This window comes from Macaca fascicularis, chromosome 8, assembly GCF_037993035.2.
Source record: "Macaca fascicularis isolate 582-1 chromosome 8, T2T-MFA8v1.1".
NCBI classification, from domain to species: Eukaryota; Metazoa; Chordata; class Mammalia; order Primates; family Cercopithecidae; genus Macaca; species Macaca fascicularis.
Genome location: NC_088382.1, coordinates 153,781,054 through 153,800,743, shown reverse-complemented (window position 1 = coordinate 153,800,743; position 19,690 = coordinate 153,781,054). Strand labels below are relative to the sequence as shown.

Genomic DNA, 19,690 nt, shown 5'->3' with positions numbered 1-19,690 from the left:
TTTTTTTTTTTTTTTTTTGAGACGGAGTCTCGCTCTGCCGCCCAGGCTGGAGTGCAGTGGCCGGATCTCAGCTCACTGCAAGCTCCGCCTCCCGGGTTCACGCCATTCTCCTGCCTCAGCCTCCCGAGTAGCTGGGACTACAGGCGCCCGCCACCTCGCCTGGCTAGTTTTTTTTGTATTTTTTAGTAGAGACGGGGTTTCACCATGTTAGCCAGGATGGTCTCGATCTCCCGACCTCGTGATCCGCCCGTCTCGGCCTCCCAAAGTGCTGGGATTACAGGCTTGAGGCACCGCGCCCGGCCGAATTCCTCATTTTTATAAATTATAATTTATAAATTCCCAAGGACTTATAATTCCCAAGGACAGGCCATAGTTGAAAGAACTAATAGAACACTCAAAACTCAGTTAAACAAAAAGAAGGGGGAGACAGTAAGGAGTGTACCACTCCTCAGATGCAACTTAATCTAGCACCCTATACTTTAAATTTTTTAAACATTTATAGAAATCAGACTACTACTTTTGCAGAACAACATCTTACTGGTAAAAAGAACAGCCCACATAAAGGAACACTGATTTGGTGGAAAGACAACAAAAATAAGACATGGCAAACAGAAGGTGGTAACCTGGGGAAGAGGTTTTGCTTGTGTTTCACCAAAAATTCTGGTGAAGCTTCCTGTTTGGATACCCACGAGACATTTGAAGTTCTACAGTGAACCCATCGGAGATGCAAAGAAAAGCACCTCCATGGAGATGGAAACATTGCAATCGAGCACCATCAACTCACAGATGAACAAAATGGTAATGGCAGAAGAACAGACGCCAGTCTAACAGTTCCTTTACTAAGTTGCGTAAAGCCCCCTTATATGCTAGTTGTAGGAAATATAGTTATTGCCGGGCGCGGTGGCTCAAGCCTGTAATCCCAGCACTTTGGGAGGCCGAGGCGGGCCGATCACAAGGTCAGGAGATCGAGACCACAGTGAAACCCCGTCTCTACTAAAAATACAAAAAATTAGCCGGGCGCGGTGGCGGGCGCCTGTAGTCCCAGCTACTCAGGAGGCTGAGGCAGGAGAATGGCGGGAACCCGGGAGGCGGAGCTTGCAGTGAGCCGAGATCGCGCCACTGCCTCCAGCCTGGGCGACAGAGCGAGACTCCGTCTCAAAAAAAAAGAAATATAGTTATTAAACCAGATTCCCAAACTATAACCTGTGAAAACTGCAGATTGTTTACTTGCATTGATTCGACTTTTAATTGGCATCACCGTATTCTGACAGTGAGAGCAAGAGAAGGCGTGTGGATCCCTGTGTCCGTGGACTGACCGTGGGAAGCCTCGCCATCCGTCCATATTTTGACTGAAGTATTAAAAGGCGTTTTAAATAGATCCAAAAGATTCATTTTTACTTTAGTTGCAGTGAGTATGGGATTAATTGCAGTCTCAGTTTACGGCTGCTGTGGCAGGAGTTGCATTGCACTCCTCTGTTCAGACAGTAAACTTTGTTAACGATTGGCAAAAGAATTCTGTAAGGTTGTGGAATTCGGCTGGGCGCGGCGGCTCAAGCCTGTAATCCCAGCACTTTGGGAGGCCGAGACGGGCGGATCACGAGGTCAGGAGATTGAGACCATCCTGGCTAACACGGTGAAACCCCGTCTCTACTAAAAAAATACAAAAAACTAGCCGGGCGAGGTGGCGGCGCCTGTAGTCCCAGCTAAGCGGGAGGCTGAGCCAGGAGAATGGCGTGAACCCGGGAGGCGGAGCTTGCAGTGAGCCGAGATCACCCCACTGCACTCCAGCCTGGGCGACAGAGCGAGACTCCGTCTCAAAAAAAAAAAAAAAAAAAAAAAAAAAAAAAGAGATTGTGGAATTCACAACTGGTATTGATCAAAAATTGGCAAATCAAATTAATGATCTTAGACAAACTGTAATATGGATGGGAGATAGGCTCATGAGCCTAGAACATCATTTCCAGTTACAGTGTGACTGGAATACGTCTGATTTTTATATTACACCCCAAGTTTATAATGAGTCTGAACATCACTGGGACATGGTTAGACGCCATCTACAGGGAAGAGAAGATAATCTCACTTTAGACATTTCCAAATTAAAGGAACAAATTTTTGAAGCATCAAAATCCCGTTTAAATTTGGTACCAGGAACTGAGGCAATCGCGGGAGTTGCTGATGGCTTCCCAAATCTTTTTTTTTTTTTTTGAGACGGAGTCTCGCTGTGTCTCCCAGGCTGGAGTGCAGTGGCCTGATCTCGGCTCACTGCAAGCTCCGCCTCCCGGGTTCACGCCATTCTCCCGCCTCAGCCTCGCAAGTAGCTGAGACTACAGGCGCCCGCCACCTCGCCCGGCTAGTTTTTTGTATTTTTAGTAGAGACGGGGTTTCACCATGTTAGCCAGGATAGTCTCGATCTCCTGACCTCGTGATCCACCCGCCTCGGCCTCCCAAAGTGCTGGGATTACAGGCTTGAGCCACCGCGCCCGGCCAACTTCCCAAATCTTAACCCTGTCACTTAAGTTAAGACCATCGGAAGTACTACTATTGTAAATTTCATATTAATTCTTGTGTGCCTGTTCTGTCTGTCGTTAGTTTGTGGGTGCACCCAGCAGCTCCGAAGAGAGAGAGACCTTCGAGAACGAGCCATGATGACGATGGCGGTTTTGTCGAAAAGAAAAGGGGGAAATGTGGGGAACAGAAAGAGAGATCAGACCGTCACTGTGTCTATGTAGAAAGAAGTAGACATGAGAGACTCCATTTTGTTCTGTACTAAGAAAAATCCTGCCTTGCGATGCTGTTAATCTGTAACCCGGGCCGGGCGCGGTGGCTCAACCCTGTAATCCCAGCACTTTGGGAGGCCGAGGCGGGTGGATCACGAGGTCAGGAGATCGAGACCATCCTGGCTAACATGGTGAAACCCCATCTCTACTAAAAATACAAAAAACTAGCCGGGCGTGGTGGCGAGCGCCTGTAGTCCCAGCTACTCGGGAGGCTGAGGCAGGAGAATGGCGTGAACCCGGGAGGCGGAGCTTGCAGTGAGCCGAGATCACGCCACTGCACTCCAGCCTGGGTGACACAGCGAGACTCCGTCTCAAAAAAAAAAAAAAAAAAAAAAAAAAAAATCTGTAACCCTACCCCCAACCCTGTCCTTGCAGAGACATGTGCTGGGATACTTATACATTTTCTAATGGGATGGTTTTTAATTTACAACAGTAATTATATCTATTTATAGGCTACACAGTGATATTTCAATGCATGTAATGTATACTGATCAGATCAGGGTAATTAGCACATCCATCATGTCATTTATTTGTGTTGGGAATATCCAATATCCTCCTAGCTTTTTGCAACTATATAATTGTCAGCTGTAGTCATCCTACAGTCGTATAGAATGCTAAAACTCATTCTTCCTACTTAGCTGTAATTTTGCAACCTTTAACAAACCTCTCCCTATCTCCTTCCCACCTCCCTTCCCAGCCTCAGTATCCTCTGTTCTACTTTCTACTTGTACCCAGTCAGCTTTCTTTAGCTTTCATGTGTGAATGAGAACACGCAGCGTTTAACTTTCTGTTCCTTATTTCATGAACATAATGTCCCCTAGTTCCATCCACGTTTTTCATTCTTTTCATGGCTGAATAGTGTTCCATCGTATATGTGCACCACATTTTCTTTGTGCATTAATCTATTGTTGGACACTGGGTTGACTGCATAGCTCGGCTACTGTGAATACTGCAATAAACACGGGGCGCAGATCTCTTCCATAGACTGATTTGCTTTCCTTTGGATAAATTTCTCAGTTGTAAAACTGCTGGATCATCTGGTAGTTCTATCTGTAGTTTTTGAGGAACCTCCACACTGCTATCCATGGTGGCTGTCACAGTTTTCATTCCCTCCAACAGTATGTTGTTTTCTCCGTATCCTTACCAGTATTTGTTATTTTCTTCTTTTTGGTAATAGCCATCCTAACTGGAGTGAGGTAACACTTCATTGTGGTTTTGATTTATATTTCCCTGATGATTAGTGATGTTGAGCATTTTTTCCATGTATTTGTTGGCCGTCTGTATGTCTTTCGAGAAATGTCATTCAGCTCATTTGTATAACATGTTTAAATCAGATTTTTCTGTTGTTGTTGAGATGTTTGAGTTTCTCGTATATTCTGCATATTAATCCCTTTTCAGATGGATAGTTTGCAAACATTTCCTGTCAGTCTGTGGCTTATCTTTTCATCTTCTTAACAAGGTCTTTCACAGAGCAAAAGTTTTTAAATTTGATGAAATCCAATTTACTGATTTTTTTTCTTTTATAAATGGTGCTTTTGGTGTCAAGTCTAAGAACTCATTCAATCTCTAGGTTCAGATGATTTTTACTTTTTTCTTATTTTTTTTAGAGACAGAGTCTAACTTTGTCACCTAGGTTGGAGTGCAGTGCCAAGAACATGCCTCACTGAAGCCTCAATCTCCCAGCCTCAAGCTGATTTCTGTTTTTGTAGAGATGAGGTTTCACCATGTTGGCCAGGTTAGTCTCAAACTCCTGACCTCAGGTGATCGACCTGCCTTGGCCTCCCAAAGTGCTGGGACTACAGGAGCGATGGTCCAGAAGATTGTTTTGTATTTTCTTCCAAAATGCTTATAGTTTTATACTTTACATTTAAATATTTTATCATTTTGAGTTCTGTCTTTGATTTTACAGCATCTTTTGCCACAGTTTAAAAAATCCAGGTCAAGCGCAGTGGCTCATGCCTATAATCTCAGCACTTTGGGAGGCTGAGGTGGGTGGATCACAAGGTCAGGAGTTGGAGACCAGCCTGACCAACATGGTGAAACCCCCGTCTCTACTAAAAATACAAAAATTAGCCAGACATGGTGGCGGGTGCCTGAAATCCCAGCTACTCAGGAGGTTGAGGCACGAGAATCGCTTGAACCCAGGAGGTGGAGGTTGCAATGAACTGAGATCTCACCACTGCACTCTAGCTTGGGTGACAGACAGAGTGAGACCCTGTCTCAAAAAAAAAAAAAATAAATAAATAAATAAATAAAATAAAATCCATAAACACATCTATCTTTTCTTTCTCTGGGTGCTATGAATATGTTAACATATTTTCTATGTTGTCTTCTGATATATTTATTCTTTTACTTTTTACATTCTAATCTTCAAATCATTTGAAAATTACTTTTGTAAATAACATGAGGTAGGAGTCCAGCCTTTTTCTTTTTCATCAGTATATTCTGTGCTAGGCACTATTCTTAAACGGTGTAGATACAATTCATTTATTTCTCACAACAGCCTTGTGAGGCATCGTTGCATTTTTATTTCCCCCTCAGAAATGGGGGACCTGGGGCCAGGCACGGTGGCTCACACCTGTAATCCCAGCACTTTCGGAGGCCAAGGCGGACGGATCATCTGAGGTCAGGAGTTCAAGACCAGCCTGGCCAACATGGTGAAAACCTGTCTCTACTAAAAATACAAAAAAAAAAAAAAAAAAAAAAAAAAAAAATTAGCCAGGTACGGTGGCACACGTCTGTAATCCCAGCTACTTGGGGGGCTGAGGCAGGAGAATCACTTGAACCCGGGAGGCAGAGATTGCAGTGAGCCGAGATTGTGCCACTGTACTCCACCCTGGGTGACAGAGCGAGACTCTGAAAAAAAAAAAGAAAAAAGAAATGTGGGACCTGAGGCTTAGAGAACTTAGGCAACCTGCTGAAGTTCACAGAGCTATAAGGTAGAGGAGCTGGGATTTGAATGCAGAGAGTCAACCTCAGGGTGCGTTCACCTTACCCCTTCACATTGCCCATTGCACAGGCAGCCTCTTATGCCAGCATCACTTATTACGTCAACCATATCTTCCCCCTGAACCGCAATGCCTGATTGTGTGTATATTAAGTGTCCAGATATAAATGGAAGTATTTCTGGATTGTTTATTCTGTACCATTGCTGTTTGTCCTTTGTTTTGTTTTGTTTTGTTTTTGTTTTGAGATCGAGTTTCGCTCTTGTTGCCCAGGCTGGACTGCAATGGCAAGATCTCAGCTCACTGCAACCTCTGCCTCCTGGGTTCAAGCTATTCTCCTGCCTCAGCCTCCTAAGTAGCTGGGATTACAGGTGTGTGCCATCATGTCTGGCTAATTTTTTTTGTACTTTTAGTAGAGGCAGGTTTTCACCATGTTAGCCGGGCTGGTCTTGAACTCCTGACCTCAGATGATCTGCCCACCTTGGCCTCCCAAAGTGCTGGAATTGCAGGTGTGAGCCACTATGCCTGACCTGGATTTGTCCATTTTTATATCAATAGTATTTTGATTACAGTGTCTTTATAGTAAATATAACTATTAATAAGAGATTCCCTACTCACTCTGTGTCCCATTACAAGAGTAGTTGCTAGGCTGGGTGCAGTGGCTCATGCCTGTAATCCCAGCATGTTGGGAGGCTGAGGTGGGAGGATTGCTTGAGCCTGGGAGTTCCAGACCAGTCTGGACAACATGATGAAGCTCTGTCTCTACAAAAAATACAAAAATTAGCTGGGCACGATGGTGCATGCCTGTGGTCCCAGCTACTTGGGAGGCTGAGGAGGAAGGATCACCTGAGCCCAGGGAAGTTAAGGCTGCAATAAGACATGATCACACCACTGCACTGCAGCCCGGGTAACGGAGTGAGACCCTGTCTCATAAAAAAAAAACAAAACAAAACCAAAAAAAAAACTGCTATAATTGATACTTTTTTTTTTTTTTTTTCCCCGAGACGGGGTCTCGCTCTGTCACCCAGGCTGGACTACAGTGGCAAGATCTCAGCTCACTGCAACCTCCGCGCCTCCTGGGTTCAAGTGATTCTCCTGCCTCAGCCTTCTGAGTAGCTGAGACTACAGGCATGTGCCACCATGGCCGGCTAATTTTTTTGTATTTTTAGTAGAGACGGAGTTTCACCATGTTGGTCAGGCTGGTCTCAAACTTCTGACCTCAAATGATCTGCCAGCCTTGGCCGTAATTGATACTCTTTAACGTTATTTTGGTAGTCCTTGCCAAAGCAAAAAGGAAATAAGATGTATATTTTACAAAAGGAGAAATCATCATTATTTGCCAAAGCTGTGATTGTCTGCTTAGGAAATACAAGATAGTTGAGATATTGTTTGGATGAATAAGTAGGTGTAACCAGGTAACCACATACAAGTCTAGCATCCAAAAGAACAACAGCTTTCCCAGGCAAGAGTGGATCCATCAGGATCCCCTAGTCAGAAATACAGTGACCACCCTTTTGACAGAATTTAATTCAGGGACTTGATGACACAGGTGACAGATGAATAACAGAAATAGGAACCAGCAAGGAAAAATTAGAGGGAGCAGCTGCCTGGGAGTAGGCCTGAGGAACAAAAGGAAGAGGCCAACTCATCAAGGTAGGCATTAGCTCCACCTGGATCTTTCCCGTCACATTCCCTCTGGTGCCATCTGGCCACTACAATGGTCCGCTCCCCCTGCAGAGCTCCTGCTGCTTGGGGACCACTTGGGTGGACCAGGTGTTACCGTCAGAGCAGTGCCACAGAGCTGTTGCTAAGAGCCACGTGTTCTCAAGGTACTAGTTTTCTTGTTTACATTCCTCTATAATGTAGTCTAGCCTTATAACCTTGGACGCACATAATTCCTGTGTCTTATTAAATTCAAGAACTCTTTCATCAGGTTAGACTTCCAGGATATCTACGTGAATTTCCATAAAGGAGAAGCAATCACACCACAGGAAGATTTTCTCTTTCTTTTTTTTTGAGACAGAGTCTCGCTTTGTCACCCAGGCTGGAGCACAGTGGCACGACCTTGGCTCACTGTAACCTCCGCCTCCCAGGTTCCACTGATTCTCCTGCTTCAGCCTCCTGAGTAGCTGGGACTACAGGCATGTGCCACCAAGTCTCGCTAATCTTTGTATTTTTAGGAGAGACAGGGTTTCACCATGTTGGCTAGACTTTTTTTTTTTTTTTTTTTTTGCGTGTGTGTGTGTGTGTTTTGAGACGGAGTTTCACTCTTGTTGCCCAGGCTGGAGAGCAATGGTGTGATCTAGGTTCACTGCAACCTCTGCCTTCCAGGTTCAAGCGATTCTCTTGTCTCAGCCTCCCGAGTAGCTGGGATTACAGGCATGCACCACCACGCCTGGCTAATTTTGTATTTTTAGTAGAGACGGGGTTTCTCCATGTTGGTCTGGCTGGTCTTGAACTCCTGACCTCAGGTGATCCACCCACCTCCACCTCCCAAAGTGCTGGGATTACAACTCTTAGCCACCGAGACCGGCCCTTTCTTTTTCTTTCTTTTTTTGAGGCATGGTCTTGCTCTTGTTGCCCAGGCTGGAGTGCAATGGTGTGATCTCGGCTCACTGCAACCTCTGCCTCCCGGGTTCAAGCAATTCTTCTGCCTCAGCCTCCCGAGTAGCTGAGACTACAGGCATGTGCCACTACGCCCAGCTAATTTTTGTGTTTTTAGTAGAGACAGGGTTTTATCATGTTGGCCAGGCTAGTCTCAAACTCTTGACCTCAAGTGATCTGCCTGTCTCAGCCTCCCAAAGTGCTGGGATTACAGGCATGATTTTTTTGATACAAAGTCTTGCTCTGTCACTCAGGCTGAAGTGCAGTGGCCTGACCTCTGCTTGCTGCAACCTCCACCTCCCGGGTTCAAGCGATTCTCCTGCCTCAGCCTCCCAAGTAGCTGGAATTACAGGCGCCTGCCACCAGGCCCAGCTAATTTTTTGTATTTTTAGAAGAGACGGGTTTCACTGTGTTAACCAGGATGGTCTCGAACTCCTGACCTCATGATATGCCTGCTTCGGCCTCCCAAAGTGCTGGGATTACAGGCATGAGCCACCGTGCCCGGCTAAACTAGGTAATTTTTAGGGAACAAGTCTCTTGCCTGGTGTGTGGGTGTGATATTATGATATCTGTCTAATGGTTTTCACCCACAGTTCCTGGCTTATAACTCCCATATCCCTTGTTATAATGTTGGGGCACTTAGGCCTCAGAGGCAAGACTCAGACAACAGAATCTCTCTCTTTGACCTTTTCCCACCCTCCTTTTTCTCCCCAAGGCAGGACTTTTCCCCTGCCTTTGTTGTCTTAGAGATAGCCATAAAGAAGGCCAGGCATGGTGGCTCACGCCTGTAATCCTGGCACTTTGAGAGGCTGAGGCAGGCGGATCACCTGAGGTCAGGAGTTTGAGACCAGCCTGGTCAACATGATGAAACCCCATCTCTACGAAAAATACAAAATTAGCCGGGCGTGGTGACACATGCCTGTAAATCCCAGTTACTCAGGAGGCTGAGGAAGGAGAATTGTTTGAACCTGGGAGGCGGAGGTTGCAGTGAGCCGAGATCGCGCCACTGCACTCCAGCCTGGGCGACAGAGCGAGACTCTGTCTCAAAAAAAAAAAAGAGAGAGAGATAGCCATAAATAAATTCTCTGACCTACCTTGTCTGACTGCAGGTCATGCCTGGGGTCCCTCAGTTCCCCCCTGTCCCCTGCTATCTTTCTGTGTCCTGACCAAAAATCAGAGGGCCTTGGCTACTCTTGTGGCCCAGGAGCTACAGGATCGTCCCAGCAGGCTTGAACCCAAACTGGGGCCTTGGCATTGCTAGACACTGACCGAGGTATCTAGGTTTACTAATTTTTCTTTTCTTTTTTTTTTTTGAGACGGAGTCTCGCTGTGTCTCCCAGGCTGGAGTGCGGTGGCGCGATCTCGGCTCACTGCAAGCTCCGCCCCCTGGGTTCACGCCATTCTCCCGACTCAGCCTCCCAAGTAGCTGGGACTACAGGCGCCCGCCACCTCGCCCGGCTAATTTTTTGTATTTTTAGTAGAGACGGGGTTTCACCGTGTTAGCCAGGATGGTCTCGATCTCCTGACCTCGTGATCTACCCGCCTCGGCCTCCCAAAGTGCTGGGATTACAGGCTTGAGCCACCGCGCCCGGCCCTAATTTTTCATAAAAAGTGTCAAGTCCTCTAGGGACAGACTCAGCCCTCAGTCTCATCGCACACCTGTGAACCTTGGCCTTTTGCAGTGCGCGGATGGGGGAGTGCCTAGATGTAAAGAGGCAGGTTCAGCTGGGCCCAGCAACTTGGCCATCCCACATGGCCCTGCGCACCCGTGCTCTTGGGATGGTGGTACCACTGTGTCAAGCACTGGCCTGGGAAAGAGCAGCCATTTGGTGGCCCCATAACAAGAGCCACCGCACAGGTTGGGGTGACGGGGAAGGTGTGGAGGAGCGATTCTAACCAAAGCCATCGTGAAGAAACCAGGAAAGCCAGAGGCCAGAAATACAGGAGAGAAATCACTGCTCAGGCAACACAAAATACAGGTGTAAAAGCCGGGCATTTCCCCCAGAGCCACCCCGAGAGCCTGTGCAAAGGTATTGTGCCCTGCCAGGCCACACAGCGCAGAGGAGCCCGGCCCAGAGGCTGAGTCCTTGGGAACCGGAACCAAACCCATCCCCTAGGGGTTTTTAGGCTAAAGGGGTGAGAGGATCTTCTTCGTTGCTGCTCAGAAAAAAGCTCCTGGTGCCTTCATCAATTCTTCTCTTTTCCAGAGCAAAAGTAACGAAAGCAAGGTCTGCAAACTCCTGGTCTCACCTGTGTCGACCCGGAAGGCCCAGTCTGTGACCTCCCAGGCCCGGCAGGACTCCCCTCCACCCCGGGCTGTGGGCTGGCCCAGGACGCGTTCTCTAAGGTCAGCCCGCATCTCCACACCTAGTACTTGACTAGAAAACGTTTGCTCCGTGCCCAGCGGATGGGGCCCCGCTATGGGCCTCCTCTGCCCTAGGCCAGCCACCCCTCCAGGAACGCTGGTGCCCATGATGGCCACCTCCCAGGCCTCCGGCTCCCGCCTTCTGCCGCCACTGTGGGCTCAGGCCGCACGCCCGCACGCCCTGCGCACCCCAGGGCCCTCCAAAGCAGGCGGCATCCTGCGGAAAGAAATTCTCTGGACTTTATTCCCGATGCAGGCCTTGGCCAAATACCAATGGCAAGCCCCAGAGCCAGGCAGGCTGAGGCCACCAGCCCGGTCAGCCATAGGTGTCAGGGTCCGCGTCCTCTGGCAGAAAGTAGCGCTGCAAGGCGGGCTGCAGGAGCCGCGGGGGCAGCGGGCGTGGGGGCGTGGGCCAGTCCCGGGGGAAAGGCTGAGGCTCCACACGTGGCAGCGGCAGCTTCAGCGTCCGGATGGGGCCATCCAGGGTGCGGCGCGCACAGAGCCGGGAAAGCACCGGGCCTGGGGGCGGGCGGAGGCTTGTGAGGCCTGGGGTCTGGGGCGGGATGGGGGCCCAGTCTCCACCCCTGGACCCACTCACCCCTCAGTCTCATGGCGCACCTCGCGGACCTCTGCGCCTTGGCCTCCTGCAGCCGGAGGATGGGGTGGTACCTGGAGGCAAAGAGGAGGGTTCAGCCGGTCCAGCCCCACGCTTGGCCGCCCCACGCTTGGCCGCCCCACGCAGGCCCCGTCGGCGCAGGCCTCGCGCACCAGTGCTCCCGGGGTGGTGGCACCACCATGTCGGGCACCGGCGCCACCGTGTCGGGCACCGGCGGGTACGGATGCGCAGCCTCCTCCTGGAGCGAGCTCCGCTGCTGTGCCCGCAGCTGCTGACAGAAGAAGTTGAGCGCGTGTATGGGGCCCAAGTCCAGCAGCTGCGAGTGCGACCAGTCGGTCTCCTCCAGCAGCGGCGGCTCTTCGGGCAGCTGAGCAGGCCCCGCAGGGCCCAGGCGGGCCTCGGGCTCCAGGCAGAAGCTCTTCAGCGTCTCGGAGAGCACTCCGAGACCGAGCTGGCCGGTCCCCCAGCTGCGCGTGGGTGCCAGCGTCTGCTGGGCCTGGAGCTCCGGGGAGAGAGAGTGCGGCTCCACAGGTGAGACCACCATCGAAGGCACCTCTGAGACCTGCGAGAGCCTCCTGAAGATGCTGGAGGGTGACCAGGAGGTGCCCGAGGGCATCACGGAGGCATGCGTGGGTGCCCCAGAGACCACTGAAGTCTGCGATGGGGTCTCCTTGGGAGGAGAGGAAAGTGCTGAGGTCTTGGAGACCTTGGGCAGCACCACCAGCAACTTGGCTGAAGACAGTGGCTGCGAGCTTTCCATCTGTGGGGAGGTGACCCACGGCCAAGCACCCTGGCTCCTTGAGCACCCCCATGGCCACTGAAACTCCCTTCTGCCTGACCCTCAGCCCAAGGCAGGGGCTGCCCCTCCCTTGACAAGGAGGTCCCAGGGCTGTCCCTGGCTCAACACCCAGGGCCAGACACCCCCTGTGACTTCCACCTGCACAGGGAAATCTCCAGAGATGCTCAGGGCAGGGAGGCTGGAGGCCCAGGACTGGGCAAGGCAAGGGGCCCGTGGCCTCAGCTGGTTTTGATCCCAGGACTTGTAGAAAGCCAGAGAAGGCAACAGGGTTCCCAAGGCACCCCCGGCCCCCACCAGCCCAACCTGAAGCTGCTGGATCATGTCCTCCAGTTTCTGACAGCAGCGAGTACGCAAACCAGCCTTGGAGTCTAGGTCGGAGCTCTGGACCCAGGTCATCATCTCCTTGAACAGGAAGCCTTCCGGGTCCTGAAGGCCCAGCCCATGCAGCAGCTTCTTGAGCTCTGGCCTGGGACAGATGCATGTGGCTGTCCAGAGGCCTTCCCAGTGGCAGGGAGGGCTGGGCCGGAGCGAGACTCACCGGCAGCGCACCGGAGAGTACAGGAAGTAGGACATGAGCTCCAGCACCACATCCCGGGACTCCAGGGAGCAGGCCAGGAGCAGCTGCAGCGCCAGCATCACGAACTTCTTCTGCGTCTGGTCCTGAGGCAGGCGGAGGGGATGTGGTTGCTGAGGGCGGGTGGGCAGGAAGGAAGACTGGGAGCAGGACAAGGGGCACACCTGGAGGCTGGGGGGCTGGTCCAGGTTGAGCAAGTGTATGAGCAGGCCCTGCAGCTGGCCTTGGAGATCACTGCTTATGTTGGGCAGCAGTCTCAGTAGCACCTGCAGGATGTGCACACGGTCCACCCACGTGGTCTCCTCCAGCACGGCCACCAACAGTGAGGCCAGGCCCTCCACTGTGCCCGCCTCCGGGTATGCCTGCAGGATAGCATGCTGAGGTGCTGCTCCCATGTCACACCCAAGCCAGCCCCTACCTTCTCCCCTGTCCCTCACCCTAACCCATGCTTCTCAGGCATCCTGAATTCCCTCCAACCTGCAGGTTGAAGACGGGGAACAACTCTTTGAACCAGGTCTGGTAGATGAAGAAATGCAGAAACTTGGGCAGATGCGCGTAATGCTCATCCAAAAGCAAACTCCCATGACGGTGCCAGGGATGAGGGTGGGTCCTGGCAGTCTCGTAGGTGCGCCGCCGGGGCTCCCGGGTCCAGTCCACAGCACTCTAGTGGAACAGCAGTGGCTACAGGTCCCACCTGTCTGGGTCTCAGTGTAAGCCCACCTCCCGTGGTGGCCTGGGGCCCCTGCCTGAGCCTCTACCTGCTCCTCCAGTTCCCAAGAATCCAGCTGCTGGCTGGAGTGCGAGCTCAGGGAAGCCGAGGCCCGGTCCAGCTCCTCCTCTACCTCCTCCTTCTCCTCCTCTTCCTTCTGATCTTCCTCCTCCTCCTCTCCAGGCTTATCCCCCAGCCACTGGAGCAGCTTTCTCTGCCACTGGGCTTGGGATGGCCTGGGGTACTGCAACCACAGGGCATCCTGGCTTGCCCCTGGCTGCAGAGGGGCAAGAGGTGGTGCCTGATGGGTTGCAAGGACAGCAGAGCCCTCCCCTACCAGCAAAGTCCCCAGCCCCGTCCCTTGCCTTGAGCTTTCTCTGGGAGGCGAGCTGAGTCAGGGATCCGAGGCCGCTGACCTCCGCATTTAGCCACATCTGCTGGAGCACCACTGAGTTGGGCACATAGCCGGGGAAGCAGATAGGCCTCAGGCAGTACTGGAGGTGGGCACAGCAGGGAATGCTGAGAACCTGGATTCCCCCAGCCTGGCCACCACCTTGGTCACCTGTATAACCTCTCAGAGCCCCTCAGCCACCAGTCCAGCTCTGCTGCCAGGCCTCCGACAGCTGACTGAGCTGGCACCCCTACTCTCAACACAGATGGCAGGAGAACCCTGAGATACCAGGGGCGAGGCCCTCAGTGAGCATCAGCTGTGACAAATGAGAAGGGAAACCTGGGGAAGTGTTGGCTTCTAGGGGCCCTGACACCCCGCAAGCTCCTCACAGGACTTGGCCCAGCCCTGGGACAAGAAAGTCTAAAAGAAGCACAGGGGCCAGGGAGGAAGGAAGGAGCTTGGAGAGAGGGCAACGAAGAGCTTGATGGTGGTACCCAGGTCCAAAGAGTCAATAACCCACCTGGGCAAGTGACGGTGCCAGGCATATGCTGGGGGAGGGGCTGAGGCCTGCCTGGGCACCTGGTGTATGTGAGGGTGGGAAGACAGTGGATTCTGAAGGGCCAGGTTCCCTTGACTTTGCTCCTCTAAAGGGCAGGGACTCTCATCTTCCAGGAAAAGTCCCTAGGGGACCTGCCTTTCCACAGCCTCCACGGGGGAAAGCAGTGTGTGGCATAACCGGCGGGGGGCCTGGCTTTGCCTGATGTCAGCTCCCAGAGCAGCAAGGAGTCTGTGGCCACAAACACAGCTGTACTGGAACAGGGTTAGACAGACTGTGAAGGGTGAGGGGTAAGGGGTGCGTGGGAGGCTGCAGCCTGGCCCTCTGGTTTTAGGTGGGCATGGCCCTTGGGTCAGATTTGGACACAAAGATTTGTAGCAAAGGGGAGATGGCAGGCACAAGAGTGATGCCTGGAGAGGAGTGGCTCTCCAGGAGCTGGGTGGGGGTCTCACCTTGTGGGGCTGCACGGTGGCAGGAAAGAAGCCCCCAAGGCTAGAAAGAGGTTCCTTGGGCTGTCTCTTTGGCAGCAATGGGATCTGGGGGATGGAATGGGGACTCAGAACAACACAGTCCCCAGCGCCCAGCAGCTCTGTCCCTCAGAAGGTGGTACCCCACGTGCCTGGGTCCCTCACCCTGCACTGCAGGTGGGAGGATGGCAGGTCCAGGGCTACGGTCGTCCTCCCTCGGAGCTGCTCCAACTGCAGCTGTAGATCCAGACTGAGACCCAGGCAGTGGCTCAGTGAGGAGCGGGCCAAAAGCTGGAGTATAGGAGGAGTCACAGGGTGGCAGAGGGGCCATGGCGGCCCAGCAGGCATGTGGGAGGGTGGGAAGCCTTACCTGGGATGCCTTGCTGTGCACCCTACGGTGGGTGGGTGGGATCGGCACTGTGACTCGGGGAGGATGGGAGAAGTGCTGGTCCAGGGGCCCCAGGTCCTGTGGGGACAGGGCTGTTGGCACTGTTTGGGCTGCAGTGCTGACCTCACCCCGGGCAAGACAGTGGGCAGCTTGGGGTAGGGCACACACATCCCAGGTCTCTCTCTCTACTGTGAGGGTCCCGGTGCTCCACTGCTGGGACTCCCTTCTGCATGCCCTGGGAGGGTAGCAGGAGCAGACGGACCATCAGAGACCAGGTGGGAGCGGTGGGTGGAGAGGAGAGGCCAGGGTCAGGACTGGGTTGGGGGAGACCCCACACCTACCAGCAGGCCAGAGCCATAGATCAGACGAAGGTAATTGTCAAAGCCTTCCTGGCGCTGCTGCCAGGAGGGTGGGGGCCGGGCTGCTGGGACCACTAGCCCCAGCCTCAACTGCTGAAGGTCTCGGTCCCGGGCCACTAGGGCGTCCAAGTCCTGAGTCAGGGTTCAGGGATCAGCCTGCTCTTCCTTGAGCCTTGCTACGTGCTGCCCAGACAACCACAGGGATCCCAGGCCTGCCCCAGGGCTGAAGGCTGGGGCCTGAGCCTGGGCAGGGCGGGTTCAGGAGGACCCACCCCACCTCCTTCGGCTGAGATGTTGCCCTCCGACGATGGATGAGAGGCAAGGCCTTGCTGCAAGCAGGGACAGGCACAGGTGGGATGCTGGGTGGCATGTCAGTGGGCTGGGGCAGAGGCTGGGACAAGGACCGACCCCAAATGGGTGTGCCAAGGCTCAGGCAGGCTTGCATCAACTCCAGAGGGCCCCACGCAGCCAGGCCCTCACCCAGGGTGGGAAAGGGGGGCCTCCAGGAGGGTTGAGCAGGCCCGTATGGGACCTGAGGCTGGCTGCCGGATGGAGGTTGCTGAGCCTCTGCAGTTGGGTGGGAGTCAGTGATTCCTGGCTCGTCAGTGGCAGCGGAGGGTCGTCCACCATGTCTGGGACCTTCCAGCACATCTTCTGAATAGGAGAAGGAACCTGTATGCCTGGCTGGGGGAACCCAGGTCTGCTCCCCCAAGGTGGGCAAGGTGAGGGGCCCACCTTGCTCACTCTGTCCTCACCACACACCTTAACTAGGTAGGATGTAGGCAGGTAGAGCCTATGGGACACCAGGCAGAGGCGGGATCCCAGTGCCAGCACCAGGTCTCCACTGTTGCTGCAGAAAGTCAGGGCCTGAGGGGCACCATTCAGCTGCAGGAGCCTGGAGGTGACCCAGGGCAACCGAGGCTCAGCAGGGACAAGGCCTTCTCCACCCAGTTCAGCCACTGGGCTCTGGTGCGAGGCAGAGGGAGGAGACCCCAGTCCTCCCCACCTCCCAGCCTACCGCAGGAGGCGGTTCTCAGCGGTCCAAATGCGAATGGTGCAGTCCAGGCTGGAGCAGGCATACAGCTTGAGCGTGGGGCAGCAGCACAGGCCTGGGGGCAGGGTTCAGGGTCAGGAACCGAGCCGGGCGGGGGCTGGGCTTCACCCGTGTTGCCCCCTCACCGGTGATGTGGTCCGTGGGGTCGTCCTGGGGCCGGTGGTCTAATCGCCGACTGTCGCCCAGGCCAAACTGCACCAGGCCGTAGGTAGCGCTATCTGGGTCTTCAAAGCCCACGGTGACGCGTCTGCCTAACGCACAGAGCGCCACAGCCGGGTAGCAGCAGGAGAAGGTGCGCAGCAGGCTCAGGCTCTCCTCGGCGTAGGGGAAGACGCGCCACATCTTCACCGTCAGGTCCCCACCTGTGGGCAGCGGAGCCTGGCTGGGCCTTGTCGGAGGGGAGGGGGCTCTGTGGCAGCCTGACCGTTGGCAGGGGAGCTACTGACCCGAAGACACGATGCTGTTCCAGGTGGATGCGATGGCGACGACCGGACCCGGGCTGTGCGCCTCCGTTTGGAAGACAGTCTTCGACGACAGCCAATCCAGGACTGACAGCGTGCCGTCCATGTGCCCCACCACGGGCAGGTACCTGCGAGTGGGAAGAGCCTGTTGGCGCGGACCCTGCCGCTCCTTCTGCCCGCCAGACCCTCGCCGGCTCCGGCACCCACCGGTTCGTGTTCTTGCAGGCGCAGGCCACAGCGCTGCGGCGCAACTCGCCCTGGTGCTGGCGCACGACCTCCCAGGAGGAGAAGGCGCCTCCGAGATCCGTGAGGTGGCTGTACAGGTGCAGACAGCAAGGCTGCGGCGCAGGGGGCGGCGGCGGGCACATGCGGTGCAGCACGCTCATGGGGCAGCGCGCCGCGTTGGCGCGGACCAGGTGCCCGGCCTTGGTCAGCAGCCACAGCGCCTCGCGCGGCAGGCAGTAGGCCACGGCTGCCGCGCAGTCCTCTGGCTCCAGCAGCAGTGAGCTCACTATGCGCCCGGTGGCAGCTGACAGGAGGTAGACTGAGCCGTCGGTGCACGCGCACACGAGGCGAGTAGGCAGAGACGGGTGCGCAGGCGCGGGCAACGCAGGCGCCACCTGCACATGGAGCACCTTGGCGGGCAGTTGCGCCAACGGCGAGTAGAGCTCGCGTACGCTCCACAGTTGCATGCTGCTCGCGCACAGGGACAGCACCGGCCAGCCCGGGCGTGCTGGCGCCAGCAGACGGCCCACGCGCCGGGACAGCTTGTCCTGACCCCAGTAGCCCAGTGCTACCTCGCCCACCTGCGCCGCGGCCTGCAAGTCCCAGGTGCGTAGCGTCCCGTCCTGTGAGGCCGACACCACCAGGGTCGTGTTAGGCAGCACAGCCATAGCCGTCACCGGGCCTGTGGGAGGGGTGCAGGTCACTCGGCTGACTGAAGGCGGGGGAGCCTTCAGCCTATGTTGCAGTCAGCGCAGCAAGGCCTGGCCAGAGCTGCAGAGATGCTGGACAGCCTAGAGCGGCTGGAGGCAAAAGGCCGAGGCTCGGGGTGCAGAGAATTCAGAGCACCTGTGTGGCCCACGAACACCATCCGGATCTGCCAGTTAGCCTCCCACACCTTCACGGTGCTGTCCCGGGAAGCTGTCACCATTGCCTCTACTTCCTCGCAGTAAGCCAGGTCCGAGATGGTGCTACAAGTGGGGAATGGGAGAAGCCCAACGGACTTAACATCGCCTTGTGAAGGCCCTGTACCCCTACATGCCTGGCCCTCCTTAGGGGGATTCCCCCTCACGTTTTGTGCAGATCCCAGCGCACATCTACCAGAGTCCAGGCATGCAGATCGAAAGTGAGCACAGCCGAGCCATAGGCCGCGAAGCAGCGCAGGACGTGGTGGGGAGGAACAGGCCCCACAGCCAGACGCATGAGCCTGCCCGTTGGGCTCGGGGGCGGGTGCAGTGGTGACCCTCGCAGCACTAGGCGGCGACCACCTGAGCGGAACTGCCAGAGCGCCAGGCTGCTGTCCATCTCCGCCACAAGCAGCAGCCTGAGGTCAGGCACCGGCAGGCAGCAGGTGGGCGCCCAACCCGGGGCCCTGCCCACCCGCGGCTCGCTCAGCCATAGCAGGCTGAGGTTGGGCCTCAGAATGGCCAGCCCCGCGGGGCCCCAGCCTACAAAACGGCCCACGGCACCCAGCGGGCCCAACACGGTCACCAGCCCCGTAAGCCCGACAGGCGCCAGCAGCGTCTCCTGTGCCCAGCCGTCTTCCTTGTGCAGGTGCAGGCGGCCCGCGCCGTCCAGCACCACGAAGCGTCCGCCCACCGGGTCCTGCGCCACTGAGCGCAGCCCGGCTGCCACCTCCAGGCGGCGCAGTGGCTCCAGCCCATGCGTCAGGCGCGCCACGCGCAGCTCGCCTCTCTTCTCCTGTGGGCCGGGGTGAGCGGACCCGCCGTCAAAGGTTGGGGCTGCTCCGGCCTAGGGAACCCCTAGGGGAAGGACCGGATCCCGAAAGAGGCCTGGAGGCACAGGACGGGCACAGCGCACCTTTTCCACGACCTCGTGGAGGCTGGTGCGCAGAAGCAGCCACAGCCGGCGGGCGCGGGCGCGCGGGGTCAGGCTTTGCCACTGCTGGCTGCTGGTCAGAAAGGGCAGGACCTGCGACGGCTCCGTGAAAGTCAACTCTGCGGGCGGGAACTGGAAGTTCTGCCACCTACAGCCTCAGGTCCCCGACCCTGACGGTTATGGGGAGCCCTCCTCCAGGGGCCCTGCCCTGCCAGGCACTGCCCAGGGGAGTTTCGTTCCAGGGGATGGAACCCAAGCCCGAGTGAGACCCACTTCCTGGCGGATGCCCGTGGGACGAGGCCAGGACCCCTCACCATTCTTTTCAGTGAGCAGCCCAGGGTCTGGGACATCATAGACATCTGCATCATACAGGTCCGAGTCCAGAACTAGGTTGTAGCCTTCTGCCTCCCACGCCTCTGCCTCCATTTCTGCAACTGCGGTCCCAGAACCCAACAGCTCCCAGGACTTAGCGGTCACGGCCTGCAGCGGCAGTTGCTAGGATACCAGATGCCGCTGGCCACTCCCACACCGCAGGCCCCGCCCCCACATCGCATCCAGGTCCAC

The 19,690-nt window shown here is 55.1% G+C and overlaps 1 protein-coding gene across 1 annotated transcript; it reads right to left on the bottom strand.

The window, feature by feature from the left end:
- Positions 1-10,267: 10,267 nt before the first annotated feature.
- On the bottom strand, positions 10,268-19,680 carry WDR97 (WD repeat domain 97). Its single transcript, XM_045399362.3, has 24 exons — positions 19,441-19,680; positions 19,109-19,245; positions 18,360-18,988; positions 18,137-18,258; positions 17,273-17,972; positions 17,051-17,193; positions 16,730-16,966; positions 16,569-16,659; positions 16,313-16,445; positions 16,083-16,204; positions 15,828-15,879; positions 15,522-15,682; positions 15,174-15,417; positions 14,969-15,094; positions 14,789-14,872; positions 13,806-13,883; positions 13,439-13,666; positions 13,158-13,343; positions 12,845-13,042; positions 12,645-12,766; positions 12,410-12,572; positions 11,460-11,977; positions 11,290-11,360; positions 10,268-11,210 (listed from the first exon to the last, which is right to left on the bottom strand). The coding sequence occupies exons 1-24, from the start codon at positions 19,550-19,552 to the stop codon at positions 11,008-11,010; spliced, it is 4,860 nt and encodes a 1,619-aa protein (XP_045255297.2). The 5' UTR covers positions 19,553-19,680; the 3' UTR covers positions 10,268-11,007.
- Positions 19,681-19,690: the final 10 nt, after the last annotated feature.